General features: G+C 36.3%; 1 protein-coding gene across 50 annotated transcripts; it reads left to right on the top strand.

Moving 5' to 3' along the window:
- The first annotated feature begins 350 nt into the window (after window positions 1-350).
- LOC114314947 (putative disease resistance protein RGA3) lies at window positions 351-8,895 on the top strand. Of its 50 annotated transcripts, XM_082874912.1 has the most exons (11): window positions 351-4,864; window positions 5,005-5,097; window positions 5,325-5,484; window positions 6,446-6,520; window positions 6,781-6,859; window positions 7,019-7,135; window positions 7,215-7,289; window positions 7,548-7,626; window positions 7,762-7,864; window positions 8,302-8,541; window positions 8,637-8,895. In XM_082874912.1, the coding sequence occupies exon 1, from the start codon at window positions 888-890 to the stop codon at window positions 2,070-2,072; it is 1,185 nt and encodes a 394-aa protein (XP_082731038.1). In that variant the 5' UTR covers window positions 351-887; the 3' UTR covers window positions 2,073-4,864; window positions 5,005-5,097; window positions 5,325-5,484; window positions 6,446-6,520; window positions 6,781-6,859; window positions 7,019-7,135; window positions 7,215-7,289; window positions 7,548-7,626; window positions 7,762-7,864; window positions 8,302-8,541; window positions 8,637-8,895. The 50 variants fall into 50 exon arrangements, with proteins under 50 accessions (XP_082731038.1, XP_082731040.1, XP_082731036.1 ...); XM_082874914.1 differs by lacking the exon at window positions 5,325-5,484; XM_082874910.1 differs by lacking the exon at window positions 7,019-7,135 and having other exon boundaries at window positions 7,762-8,541.
- Window positions 8,896-11,694: the final 2,799 nt, after the last annotated feature.

Below are 11,694 nucleotides of genomic sequence, written 5' to 3' on the forward strand. Positions count from 1 at the left end.
TTCTTTTCCCACCCTTCACCCCCATCAGCTAGAAGAATCATTGGCACAGGGCGAAGGTAAACGAATTGAAAGAGATGTGCCTGTGAAGATAAAGCAAAATACAATCCTCAGCCCCACGAAAAGTTTTGATTCTTGGATTGCAGTTCAATGCTGCATCAAATCTAGTCATAACTTACATTGCAAAGAGTTCAAAGATAATATTAAAGTTGATGATGTCTTTTTGTTCAAGCTTGATAAGGTCTTTTTTTTTTTTTTTTTTTTTTGTCACTTCAAGCTTGATAATCTAGAACTCATTAATTTCCTCTTTATGTGTAACAAAAAAAAAAAAAAAAATTCTTAAATGGTGTGAATTTTTGTCAGCAGTCTCATCAGTCCAGTACACAAATTTAATAAATACTCCAGAAATATTATGTCGCATTGCCTGTGTGATCTAATAATATTTCGCAAGTCATCATTTGTAAATATACATTCACAAGGAATGAACCCTTACCATGCACACGCAGTAGGGAAACAGCCCCATGAACAAAAAGTATCAATCCTTATTTTGGGCAAGAAACCCAACCCCTGCAGGTTGCAGCTACTTGACAAATACTCCAACCTCAAAAGAATAAAAGAGTTGGAAGGAAACATTTAATCCTTGACTAAAAAGCAAGAGACAAATGCCAAGCTTGATGCTTTCCCATATAATACACCTTCCAATTCCACTACTATATAATACTTTCTCCCTCCTCTCCAGTAAAGGCACAGCCCCAACAGCAGACAAATATCTCTCTTTGTATTTGTGTTTGTATTCTCTAATTGTTTCCAATTAAGCATTTTCTCTCTGTTCAATCCATCACCATCCATTCAAGTTTCTTTTGGAATCACAAGGAAAAGAAAGATCAAAGATGTCAGCGTCTGTTCTCATCTCTGCTGCTCAGGGGATCCTGAATCCCTTGATTCCACTAGCAACTGAACAGATCAAACTGGCTTGGGGTTTCAAGGATGACCTTCAAAGGCTTGAAGACAGGTTGAAATTGACACAAGCTCTGTTATGTGATGCTGAGAACCACCGAGGACGAGTAAATCTAAAAACAATGCAAGTTTGGCTGAAGAAACTCAACTCTGTTGCGTGCAGTGCTGATGACGTGCTGGATGAACTTGCCTTTGAAGTCCTTCGACGAAAGTTAGAGGTACAAAACCGATTCATGAGGAACAACAAGGTATGCAAGTTCTTCTTCTTCTGCCTCTCAAATCCACTGCCATTTCGTTTCAAGATGGCTAATAAGGTCAAGAATATCAATTTGTTATTAGACAATCTTAAGAAAGATGCAGAAGGCATCGGTCTTAGACCAGCTGATCAGATCTTAAATGCTAGTACTAGTGTTGAACCTAGAGAAGTCAATTTCAGGCTGACTATCCCCTTTGTAGATGATAAACAAGTTGTGGGAAGGGATGGTGATGTGTCAACAGTGATAGACATGATGCTTGGCTCTGACAACACTGTAGATGATTTACCTGTCATTGCCATTGTAGGAATGGGTGGGGCGGGTAAGACAACCCTTGCTCAACTAGTTTACAAACATGATGAGGTGGTGAAGACTTTTGGTGAGCAGAGAATGTGGATTTGTGTCTCTGATGATTTCAAAGTTGAAGGGCTATTGAATGAGATGGTTGAGTGTCTCACTGGGAATAAGTGTGAAACACAAAATGTTCAAGGAATAGTGAAAAAGCTTGGAGAAAAACTAAATGGAAAAAAGTATTTGCTCGTGCTAGACGATGTGTGGAATGAAAATCAAGACAAATGGGTGCGCATGAGAGATTCTTTGCTAGGGATAGGTGGTTCCAAGGGAAGTAAAATTATGGCTACAACCCGTAGTATGGATGTGGTATCAACCATGAGGACGTCTCCCTCTCTCACTCATCATTTGAACCAACTATCAGAAAATGATAGTTGGACCATGTTTAGGAAAAGAGCATTTGCTAATGGAGGACCAACAGAGACTCAGAAGTTGGTGGACATTGGTGGAAAAATGGTGAAAAAGTGTAAGGGTGTGCCATTGGCAATAAAGACACTAGGAGGTTTAATGTAAGAAAAATGAAGATGAATGGGTGTCAATCGAAAATAGTGAAATATGGAGTTCACCTGAAATAAAAAATGGAATCCAACCAATATAAGGCTAAGTTTTGATCACTTACCATCATCATTGAAACACTGTTTTGCATATTGTTCTATTTTTCCAAAAGATTTTAACATTCAAAGGAATGAGTTGATTCAACTTTGGATGGGTCAAGGATATCTTCAGCCTTCTTCGGGAACCAATTTGGAAATGGAAGATGTTGGTAATGATTATTTTAATATTTTGTTGCACAATTCTTTGTTTCAAGATGTTAAATTGGATGAGTACAATAATATTACCTGTTGCAAAATGCACGATCTTGTGCATGATCTGGCAATAAATGTCTCAGAGGGTAGCTGTTCTACTTCGACTTCGACTTCTATTGCTAGTGAGGTGAATTATAATTCTGAGCTTCAACATTTGTCATTGGATTTAATGGGAAGAACAAGTTTCGAAATTCCAAAAGAAAATGTTGGAAAACTAAGGACACTATTTTTAACTGAAAATCTTCCTATAAACATTGCAAAAGTTAAGTGTATACGTGCCCTGAGTTTGGAACGATATGATATGAAAGAGTTGCGAAGTTCCATCCGTATGTTCATACATTTGAGGTATCTTGACCTCTCAAGGTCAAAAATTAGAACCCTACCTAGTTTTATCACCAAGCTTTACAATTTGCAAACCTTGAGACTTCCATCTTTCAAACATTTGCAAATGCTTCCAGAAAAATTCTGTAAGTTGGTTAGCTTGAGACATTTTTATATTGATGATTATGATGTAGAAGAGAATAGGAAATTGATGCCAATGATGATAGGGACGTTGACTGCTTTGCAAACATTACCATATTTTGTTGTGGGTGAGGATAAGGGCCATAAAATTGAAGAGCTGGGTAGCTTAAGTAAACTAAGAGGTAAGTTAATGATTTACAATCTTGAACGGGTGAAAGGCAGGGAAGAAGCAGAAAAGGCAAATATATCAGGAAAGCCAAACATTCATGAATTGGGATTTTGTTGGGATAGTCCTTCAACAGCAGAAGACACTAATAGAATTAACCACCAGGATGTGTTGGAAGGACTTAAACCTCATGGGAACCTTAAGGTTTTCAAACTTAAGAAATTTGAAGGACAAAGTTTTGCATCATGGATGATGAGTGGTAGAGATGCACAATTGCTTCAAAATTTGGTTAAGATAGAAATATCCGAGTGCACAAGATGTGAACAAGTCCCGCCACTCGGAAATCTTCCACATCTTGAGGTTATTAGAATGTTTGGATTAAGAAATCTGAAACGTATTGGTCCTCAGTTCTATGGTTGTCACAGTGTTGTCAATCATGATCATGATAATCATGGCTTCATCTCTGGTAGCTGCAGTGGGACAGCAACAACGGCAACAGCAACAAAAGCACCAATCATTGTATTTCCAGCACTAAGAGAACTTTATCTAGATGATATGCCAGACATAGAAGAATGGTCTGGGCTTAGGGTATCATCATCGTCCTCGGACACCATTATTTTCTTTCCTCTGCTTGAGTGGCTATTTATTAGAAATTGCCCTGAGTTGACCAAAATTCCAAGTCGTTTGTTATCCTCACAGGAATTGATTATTGGTCAAGTTCCATATAGATTTCATCTGGATGAGCGTTGCTCTTAGGATAGGAGAATAGAGGTGTACGATTGTTTCAAATTGGAGACTGAAGTTTTACTGGTAGATTTGTTGGAAAAAAGTGGCAAAATCCTAACAAAGCTGACATTATGTAACTTGGAAGAGCTATGTTATTTGCCAAATAACTTCCAAAACCTTGTGTCTCTTGGGGACTTAACGATAGCTAATTGCCCAAATCTAAGATGTATAATTGAAGAAATAGAAGAAGAAGAAGAAGCGTCCAATTGCAGCGGCTTAACATCTCTTCAGCGGCTTCGGATTTCACATTGCGAAGAATTGACATGTTTACCAAAGGGGCTGCTACAACAAACCCTTGTCACATTAGAGATAGAAGAATGTCGGAAATTAATAATTGAAGAAACAGAAGAAGAAACGTCCAATTGCAGCGGCTTAACATCCCTTCAGCGGCTTTGTATTTTATCGTGCACAAATTTGACATGTTTACCAAAGAGGCTGTTACAACAAACCCTTATAACATTAGTGATAAAATGGTGTCCGAATTTAATAATTGCCGATCCAGATGAATTATGCAGCCTCCTATCCCTTCTGGAATTGCAGATTTGCGAATGTCCAAGATTAGTGGGTTGGTAGGATAAGAGGCTATTTGCCTGACCAGCCTTCAAACATTGCACATAGGTTGCTTCTCAGAAGAGCTCGAATATTTCCCCTGGCCTTCCACCACCGTAAGTGCAGCATCTGAAAAGGTTGATGATGAGGATACCAAATATCACCCAAACCCCAAACACTACCCCTTCATCTCCTTGGTGTCTCTGACTCTTACATGGCTGGAAAAAGCTCAGGTATCTGCCTGATCAACTTCAGCACCTCACTACCTTGAGACACTTGTCAATGTCTAATATTCATGGAATGGAAGCTCTGCCGGAGTGGCTGGGTAGCCTTTCATCTCTTTATTCTTTGGAGCTCGAGTGCTGCATGGATCTAATGAATCTTCCCACCATGGAAGCAATGCAACGCCTCACCAATTTACACTATTTGACAATATATAATTGTCCCCTTCTCTATGAAAGATGTGCATGGGACAGTGGCCAAGAACGGCACAAGATTGCCCATATTCCAAAAATCCGCATGGTGAAGATTTAAAGGTAACTTATATATTTCTCCAATTGTGATCCATATTCATGATTTCTTCTTTTACCTTCTCATCTCACCCCCATCCCATCCCCCACCTTCCCAATATTGTTTGCTCGCTTCCTTTATCTTACTACCCCTTTTTGGGTTTCAGGTCACGAAGCATTTCTTGAATGATGAACCTTACTCTACAAATGATGAATCTTCTTCTTCAAGATGAAGCATCAAATAGTCTACTGCTAATTATGTAATTTCTCTCTTTCTCTTTCTCTCTCTCTCTCTCTCTCTCTCTCTCTCTCTCTCTCTCTAAAGTCCATCAGTTTTAATCTAGCTTTTTTATATGTATTATTATACATTTTTATCTAGTCTCTCTAGGGTACACTTTGCCAAATCATGAGTATGTAATAGTTTGTAAGGTTTTTTTTTTCTTTGAAACTTTTATATATATATATATATATATATAAATATTTCCAGGTTTATTAATCTTTCTGTGCTCCCACAAATTGCTATGTTACCGGATCTCTTCTACAAGGAGGAGTTCCAGTTTTTCTTCAAGTGTAAATGCTGGATTTATTGCCTGCCAGCAGTACAATCAATAAGTGCAGTCCGTTAATAATCAATGTAGGGAGAAGAGGTAATCGTTAATGCACATGATTTTGAAGAATCAGAGCAATCTTATGCAAACTTTGTAGGTTGTTCCTTGAATGTTGTTAGTCATTTGAGTTATTTTTTTTGTAATTTTCAAGCTTAATAGTTCCACTTGTCAGTTGCAGATTCTCGTCAAGTGAAAAACTAAATAATTTCAATGATCAACCGGTCTTCAAAATGCTTTCCTGCTTAGCTTTGAGTCAAATTTTGATTTTCTATAGCTAACAAAAAAACAAATAAAAAAAAAAAAAAAAAAAACTAGGAAGGCATGCGATGCATTGCCTCCATCTTCATTACGTAAATGTTGGTTTTATGTTGTTATTTACAAAGACATGAATTGAATGAGCTAATTTTCCGAAAATGGGATATGAAAAATGACTTCCTATTTATATTTTAGTCAACTTTGTTATCAGAACATGGGAATTATGATGTTACCTGCTTCCAATTCAAAAGGCCAATTTTTAGTGTTAATCAAAATTTAATTTTATGGATTTTGTATCCATCCTAAAAAAACATACATAGGTTTGATTAGAATATTCCTGAAATTTGAGAATTTTGTATCCATCCTAAAAAATCATCCATGGGCTTTGATGAAATGACATGTTTCCATTTTGAACTAATGCTTTTGTGATGTTCCAATTTTAAATAATCTCATTTCAGGTTATGAAGCTAAATGATCTAAAACTCACAATGAAGATGGTGCCCCAACTGTGGGTTCCTGGGAGTATTGCTTTTAACTGAGCTATGTCCAATTAAGCCACTAAAAGTTGCATATAGCTTTACATAGCATGTCCTTAAACACGGGGTTTCCATGCTATTTTGTATATCACTGATTCTAAAAGCCATAGTGCTTGACGTAACTTAGAGTATGCAAAAGTCACCTGAGTTGAGTTGACATTTCCGATTATAACACTTTGGTCAGTCATATTGATTTGTTGCATGTGCAGCAGAGGTAGTTTGAGCATGAGCCAATTAATCTAAGATGAGGTTGCAACAACAGTCCACTTGGATGATTGAATCATGTATGTAGTTCTTGTTTGGAGTCCATATCGTATGATTCAATTTCAATTTATCTGTTAATGCCTGCCTTTTTCTGCAAATTGGCTATATATGTTAGTTTCTTCAATATGTGATCCATTATTTGGAGCATCTAAAAAATTACATATAGCATTTTGTTGCCTTTTCTTCTTTTTTTCTCATCTCCAAATCAAGTTTGGTGTACGAGTTAAATAACCCCATCAAGTCATCTCTAACTCATCTGGAAACGTGTATTCATGTACAGATTATTTTGCATGTGAAGTCAAAGAATAATTCTGTCTAGTTTAGGGTTACAAAGATCAAGTGCAGCCAAAGATTTGTAGGTGGTATTCTCCTTTCTCTCTCTCTCTCTCACTCACACACACACACACACACTCACTCACACACACACACACACACTCACGTGCACACACACACACACACACACACATGCTTACTCCTACACACATTTGATCTTTTTATCTCCTTTTGACAAAAAGCAGGCTAATAACCTAATGTTCATAACTGGCATCTCATCTAAATTACAAGAAATCAGGCGAAGAGAAATATTAAAAGCTGAAAATTCTATTACAATATAGACAAGAGAAGATAAAAAGCAGGTTGATAACCTAATGTTCATAACTGATATTTCCGATTATAACACTTTGGTCAGTTATATTTGATTTGTTGCATATGCAGCTGAGGTTGTTTGAGCAGGAGCCAATTAATCTAAGATGAAGTTGCAACAACAGTTCACTTGGATGATTGAATCATGTATGTAGTTCTTGTTTGGAGTTCAGATCGTATGATTCAATTTCAAATTGTCTGTTAATGCTTGCATTTTTCTACAAATTGGATATATATGTTAGTTTCTTAAATATGTGATCTGTTACTTGGAGCATCTAACAAATTATATATAACATTTTGTTGCCTTTTCTTCTTTCATCTCCAAATCAAGTTTGGTTCATGTACGAGTTAAATAACCCCATCAAGTCATCTCTAACTCATCTAGAAACGTGTATTCATGTACAGATTATCTTACATGTGAAGTCAAAGAATAATTGTGTCTAGTTTACGGTTACATAGATCAAGTGTGGCCAAAGATTTGCAGGTGATATTCTCCTCACTCTTGCTCTCTCTCTCTCTCTCTCTCTCTCACACACACACACACACACACACACACACGCACGCGCGCGCTTGCTCCCACACACATTTGATCTTCTTATCTCCTTTTGACAAAAAGCAGGCTGATAATCTAATGTTCATAACTGGCATCTCATCCAAATTACAAGAAATCAGGCGAAGAGAAATATTAAAAGCTGAAAATTCTATTACAATATAGACAACAGGTTTAATGTCCCCCCTCTCCCCAATTCAGTTTGTTTCGGAATCTAATATTTGTGTTACCAAATTATTCTTATCTTCCCATTTCAATTGGGAGCCGACAAAACATATGAAAATTGCATAATTGATGGCTTCAATTCTGAAATCTGTGGAGCTTAGTCTTGGGTCTTAGTTTGAAGTGCTTGGTCTTGCCTACTTCACACAAGAAGCATTAAAGTTTGTACACATTTGAGAAATCAGTTTGTCTCTTTAGGAAGTGTCTCAAAGTTTGCCTTACACTTAAGCAAGCCATAGCCATAGCCCTTTTAACATCTGATATCTTATGTTAAAAATCTGAGATTATTGAATATTTTGTTCTATTTGCTTTTGTGGTGATTTTTTTTTCCTCCACTTTTTTTAGTATAAGAAAACTAAACTAGGCCAAACCATATTTCTTTTGTAGGTCCAGCAATAAGTTGATTCTTAAATTCCATTCTACAAAGCATTTCTAATCAGTTTCACTAACCATTTAGGAGGATAAAACAGGCAAGACGAACTTTGAAAGCCAGATACGGTATTGCATATTGCATTTTCTTTTCATTTGATTTGGTAGAGGAGCTTGCTAGAAACCCGTCCTAGGCAGGGAAACCTTGCACAACCCTACTTGTTGGCTGTACATAATCTTTGAATTTGGACAATGACAGTAAGTATATATTGCAGTGAATATGCTCTGACAATTTTTCTTTTTCAATATATCAGAGCTAAATGCATATTTTTCTGATCAAATTAATGTTCCAGGCTCTAGCTATGCTCATCAACAGATGCAAACTCATCACTCAAAGACTCTGGTTTCTCTTTAATTTATTGTCGGATTTTACTTGTTTTGCATTTCTTAATATTTATATTAAGAGTGCAAGTCATCATCAGGTGTAGGGCTCTTGATTGTATTGTGAATTCGATTCTGGGTTCTTTGGCAACTTGTAATTTATTAAACAGAAGTCGATACAAAAGGACTAGTGCATTCGCTTTCTATTATCAAATTTAGGTTAATTCGATCTTTTGGTTTTGTATTGCAAATTCCATTTTGCATATTTATTGTAACATACAATAATGTTATTTCTCCTTCTTATGCTTTGTTGGTTGCTAAACCACAGCACAACCTGAGACAGATTAATATAAATATTCAATTGATCATGTGTGTTTTTAGTCTTATAACTTTTTGCATGGTTAATGAAAAACAGACACACTACTACACTCCTATCATATATTGGTTAAAACCAGCAGGCTTTGTTTGGAGGATTACTGAGAAATGTAAATGTATGAGCTTTGTTGGTAACTAACAAATGTAATTATTTCCCCAAAACTGCTCAAGAAGAACCCCGTTCAAATCACCTAAATAAAGACTACTGAGACTTGCATGCTGGTTCGTCAAAGTTTTCAATCCTCTGAATAAATAGTACTACAAACTCTTTCCTTTAAGCCTAGAGTCCATATTCCACTCACAAAGAGATTAGAATCAACTGCTTTGTTATTCAATCTGGATTTGATGGATTCCTCACATATTCTTTATTTTTCCTCTATTTTTGTGTACGATTTCATATGTTAGAGGTCCTGTTTGTTTTATCAGACAATTTTACCACTCAGTATGAAGTAGCCCTCACCTCAGGATTGTAAAATATTTAGTAATATGTGCAGGACCTCCTGATTGTAGCAATGTTAGGGAATGTTTTTCATTTTTTTTTCTAAAAAAATAAAAATTGATTTTGACATTCATATTACGAAATTACATAACCAAATTGAAATCATAGTGGTTAAGTGCTAATGCATCATCTGAAGAGAGGGGTGGTCCTTCACTAGTTAATACATAATTACAAATGTATATGCCTAAATCTTTTAATAGATTGTATATAGAATAGTGTATATGCATAAATCTTTTAATAGATTGTATATAGAATAGTGCAAAGGGTGGCCTCTCCTACATTATAATCAATAACATTTTCCTCGGCCATTTGATGTTGAATGTGAAAAAATAATTAGCCAATGTCTTAATGTAACAAACATTATTATATTGAAAGGAAAATCTTATAATGTTCAATTCAATTTTACAATCCGATCTATGAGTCCTCCCAACAATATCTCACATAATATTTTGATTTTAACAACCTTACTAACATGCCCATGGAAAAATTATGTGGTGGTCTTGGAGTGTGTGAGAACCCGAATATACAAATCAAGTAAATAATTAAATAATAATAATTTTACAATCTCAAATATTTTGATGGTGAATCCTAAAGTGCAAATTAAATATCTGGAGGGTCTTTTAAGTAATTTTAAACCTAAAATAAATTTATGATAAAAGTCTTTAATTTGGAGGTAAGATTTTTTTATTTAAAAGAAAAAAATAGGGACAAGTTAGTAAGTATATTTTGATATAATAATAGTTATATTTTATTTAAATTAATGGTGAGAGGAAAAAAAATAATATAAACAAACGATACTTATTTAGAGTTTCGTTTAGATATATATATATATATATATATAACAACCCTAGGGTTCCGAACAACACTATAGCAGCAGCAGCAGTAGAAACGTGAGAGAGGAAGAGAGAGCAAGAGATAGAAAAGAGAGAGGGAGAGAAAGCACCTTGTGGCTCAACAACTCTAAAGTAACAATAAATCTATTCTTGTTCTATTATAGTATGTTGTATACATAATTATGGTGCATGTTGTAGATGTCCCCGAACGCCCCAGGAGGACGAGTCCCGTTCTGTTCGTTTTGGGTTCACTACAGTTCGGACTCTCAAATTGTCACGGTTCTAAATCTGAACCAAAGAGTCCAAATTCGACAAATTGTTTTGAGAAAAACAGATTTTGAAAGAAGTGCCAAACATGGACTGTTTTGCTAGATACAGAGTCGCCACCTAAATATTTTTTATGGGGAATTTAGGAAACCCTGACTCAGTACCAAAGGCCACGTGTCCGTCATCACCAAAGTTGCCTCGGCTCGGGAGCTTGGGTACGATTGGGGAAGGTCAGCTATGAGCACCCCCTCTCGCCCGATCCGAAGATCGGCCTCTACTAACCGTGATGTCCATTTTTGAAAACGTTATGTGTTCTTATTCCGGTTATTAGCCTAGATTTACTATGTTATGCGCACAGCAAACAAATATAGACCAAATCGCCTAAATTGGAACAAAACATTGCATGTTTGTTTTGAAAATGGTTTGCTACTCGCAAGTAGGCTAAAATGCAAGTTTTGCCACCCTCAAGTGGGCTTTAGAAAAGATGGTTTTGCCACTATCTAGTGGGCTTAAAACTCACAGTTTTAATACATTATTCCAATTTAGGTAATTCAACCTCCAACCACAGGCATTCAAACAGTTATATCACATAAGCAAGTAGCCTCATGGTAAGCATGCTGTCATGGCAACACTCACACGCATGCAAGGATGCTAAAACATAAATGCTCACCGAGTACTCCAAGCCAAAACAGAAACTAGTTAGTAATCATATGCATGATCCTAGTTTATGTTAAGATGGCTAATGCAACACATGCAAGATGTAGCTACAATAGGCTCGGCTAATCTATGGATGACATATGATGATGCTACAGCTAACACGTATTCAACTTGGAATTGAAATACAATGCAGTTAGTATGATGCGCCGAGCCCGGTGCATGCAAGACAAATGTATGGATGCACACATGCGTAGCATAAGGTATGCTAAATCAAATATGACCTAATACTAACCATCAAAAGCAGATAAGTAAAAGGGAGAAAGAAGTGGGGGTTGGAAGACATGCACACACGCACCCACACTTATTACAAGTTAGCCCTCACTCGGAGGGACCGAAAGA

The sequence above is a fragment of the Camellia sinensis genome, chromosome 6 (genome assembly GCF_055761805.1).
Source record: "Camellia sinensis isolate YWXY chromosome 6, ASM5576180v1, whole genome shotgun sequence".
Classification (NCBI taxonomy): domain Eukaryota; kingdom Viridiplantae; phylum Streptophyta; class Magnoliopsida; order Ericales; family Theaceae; genus Camellia; species Camellia sinensis.

Bases quoted from the DNA above. Each gene is read 5' to 3' on its own strand.
- LOC114314947 (XM_082874873.1), top strand. From the start codon at position 2,265: ATGGGTCAAGGATATCTTCAGCCTTCTTCGGGAACCAATTTGGAAATG.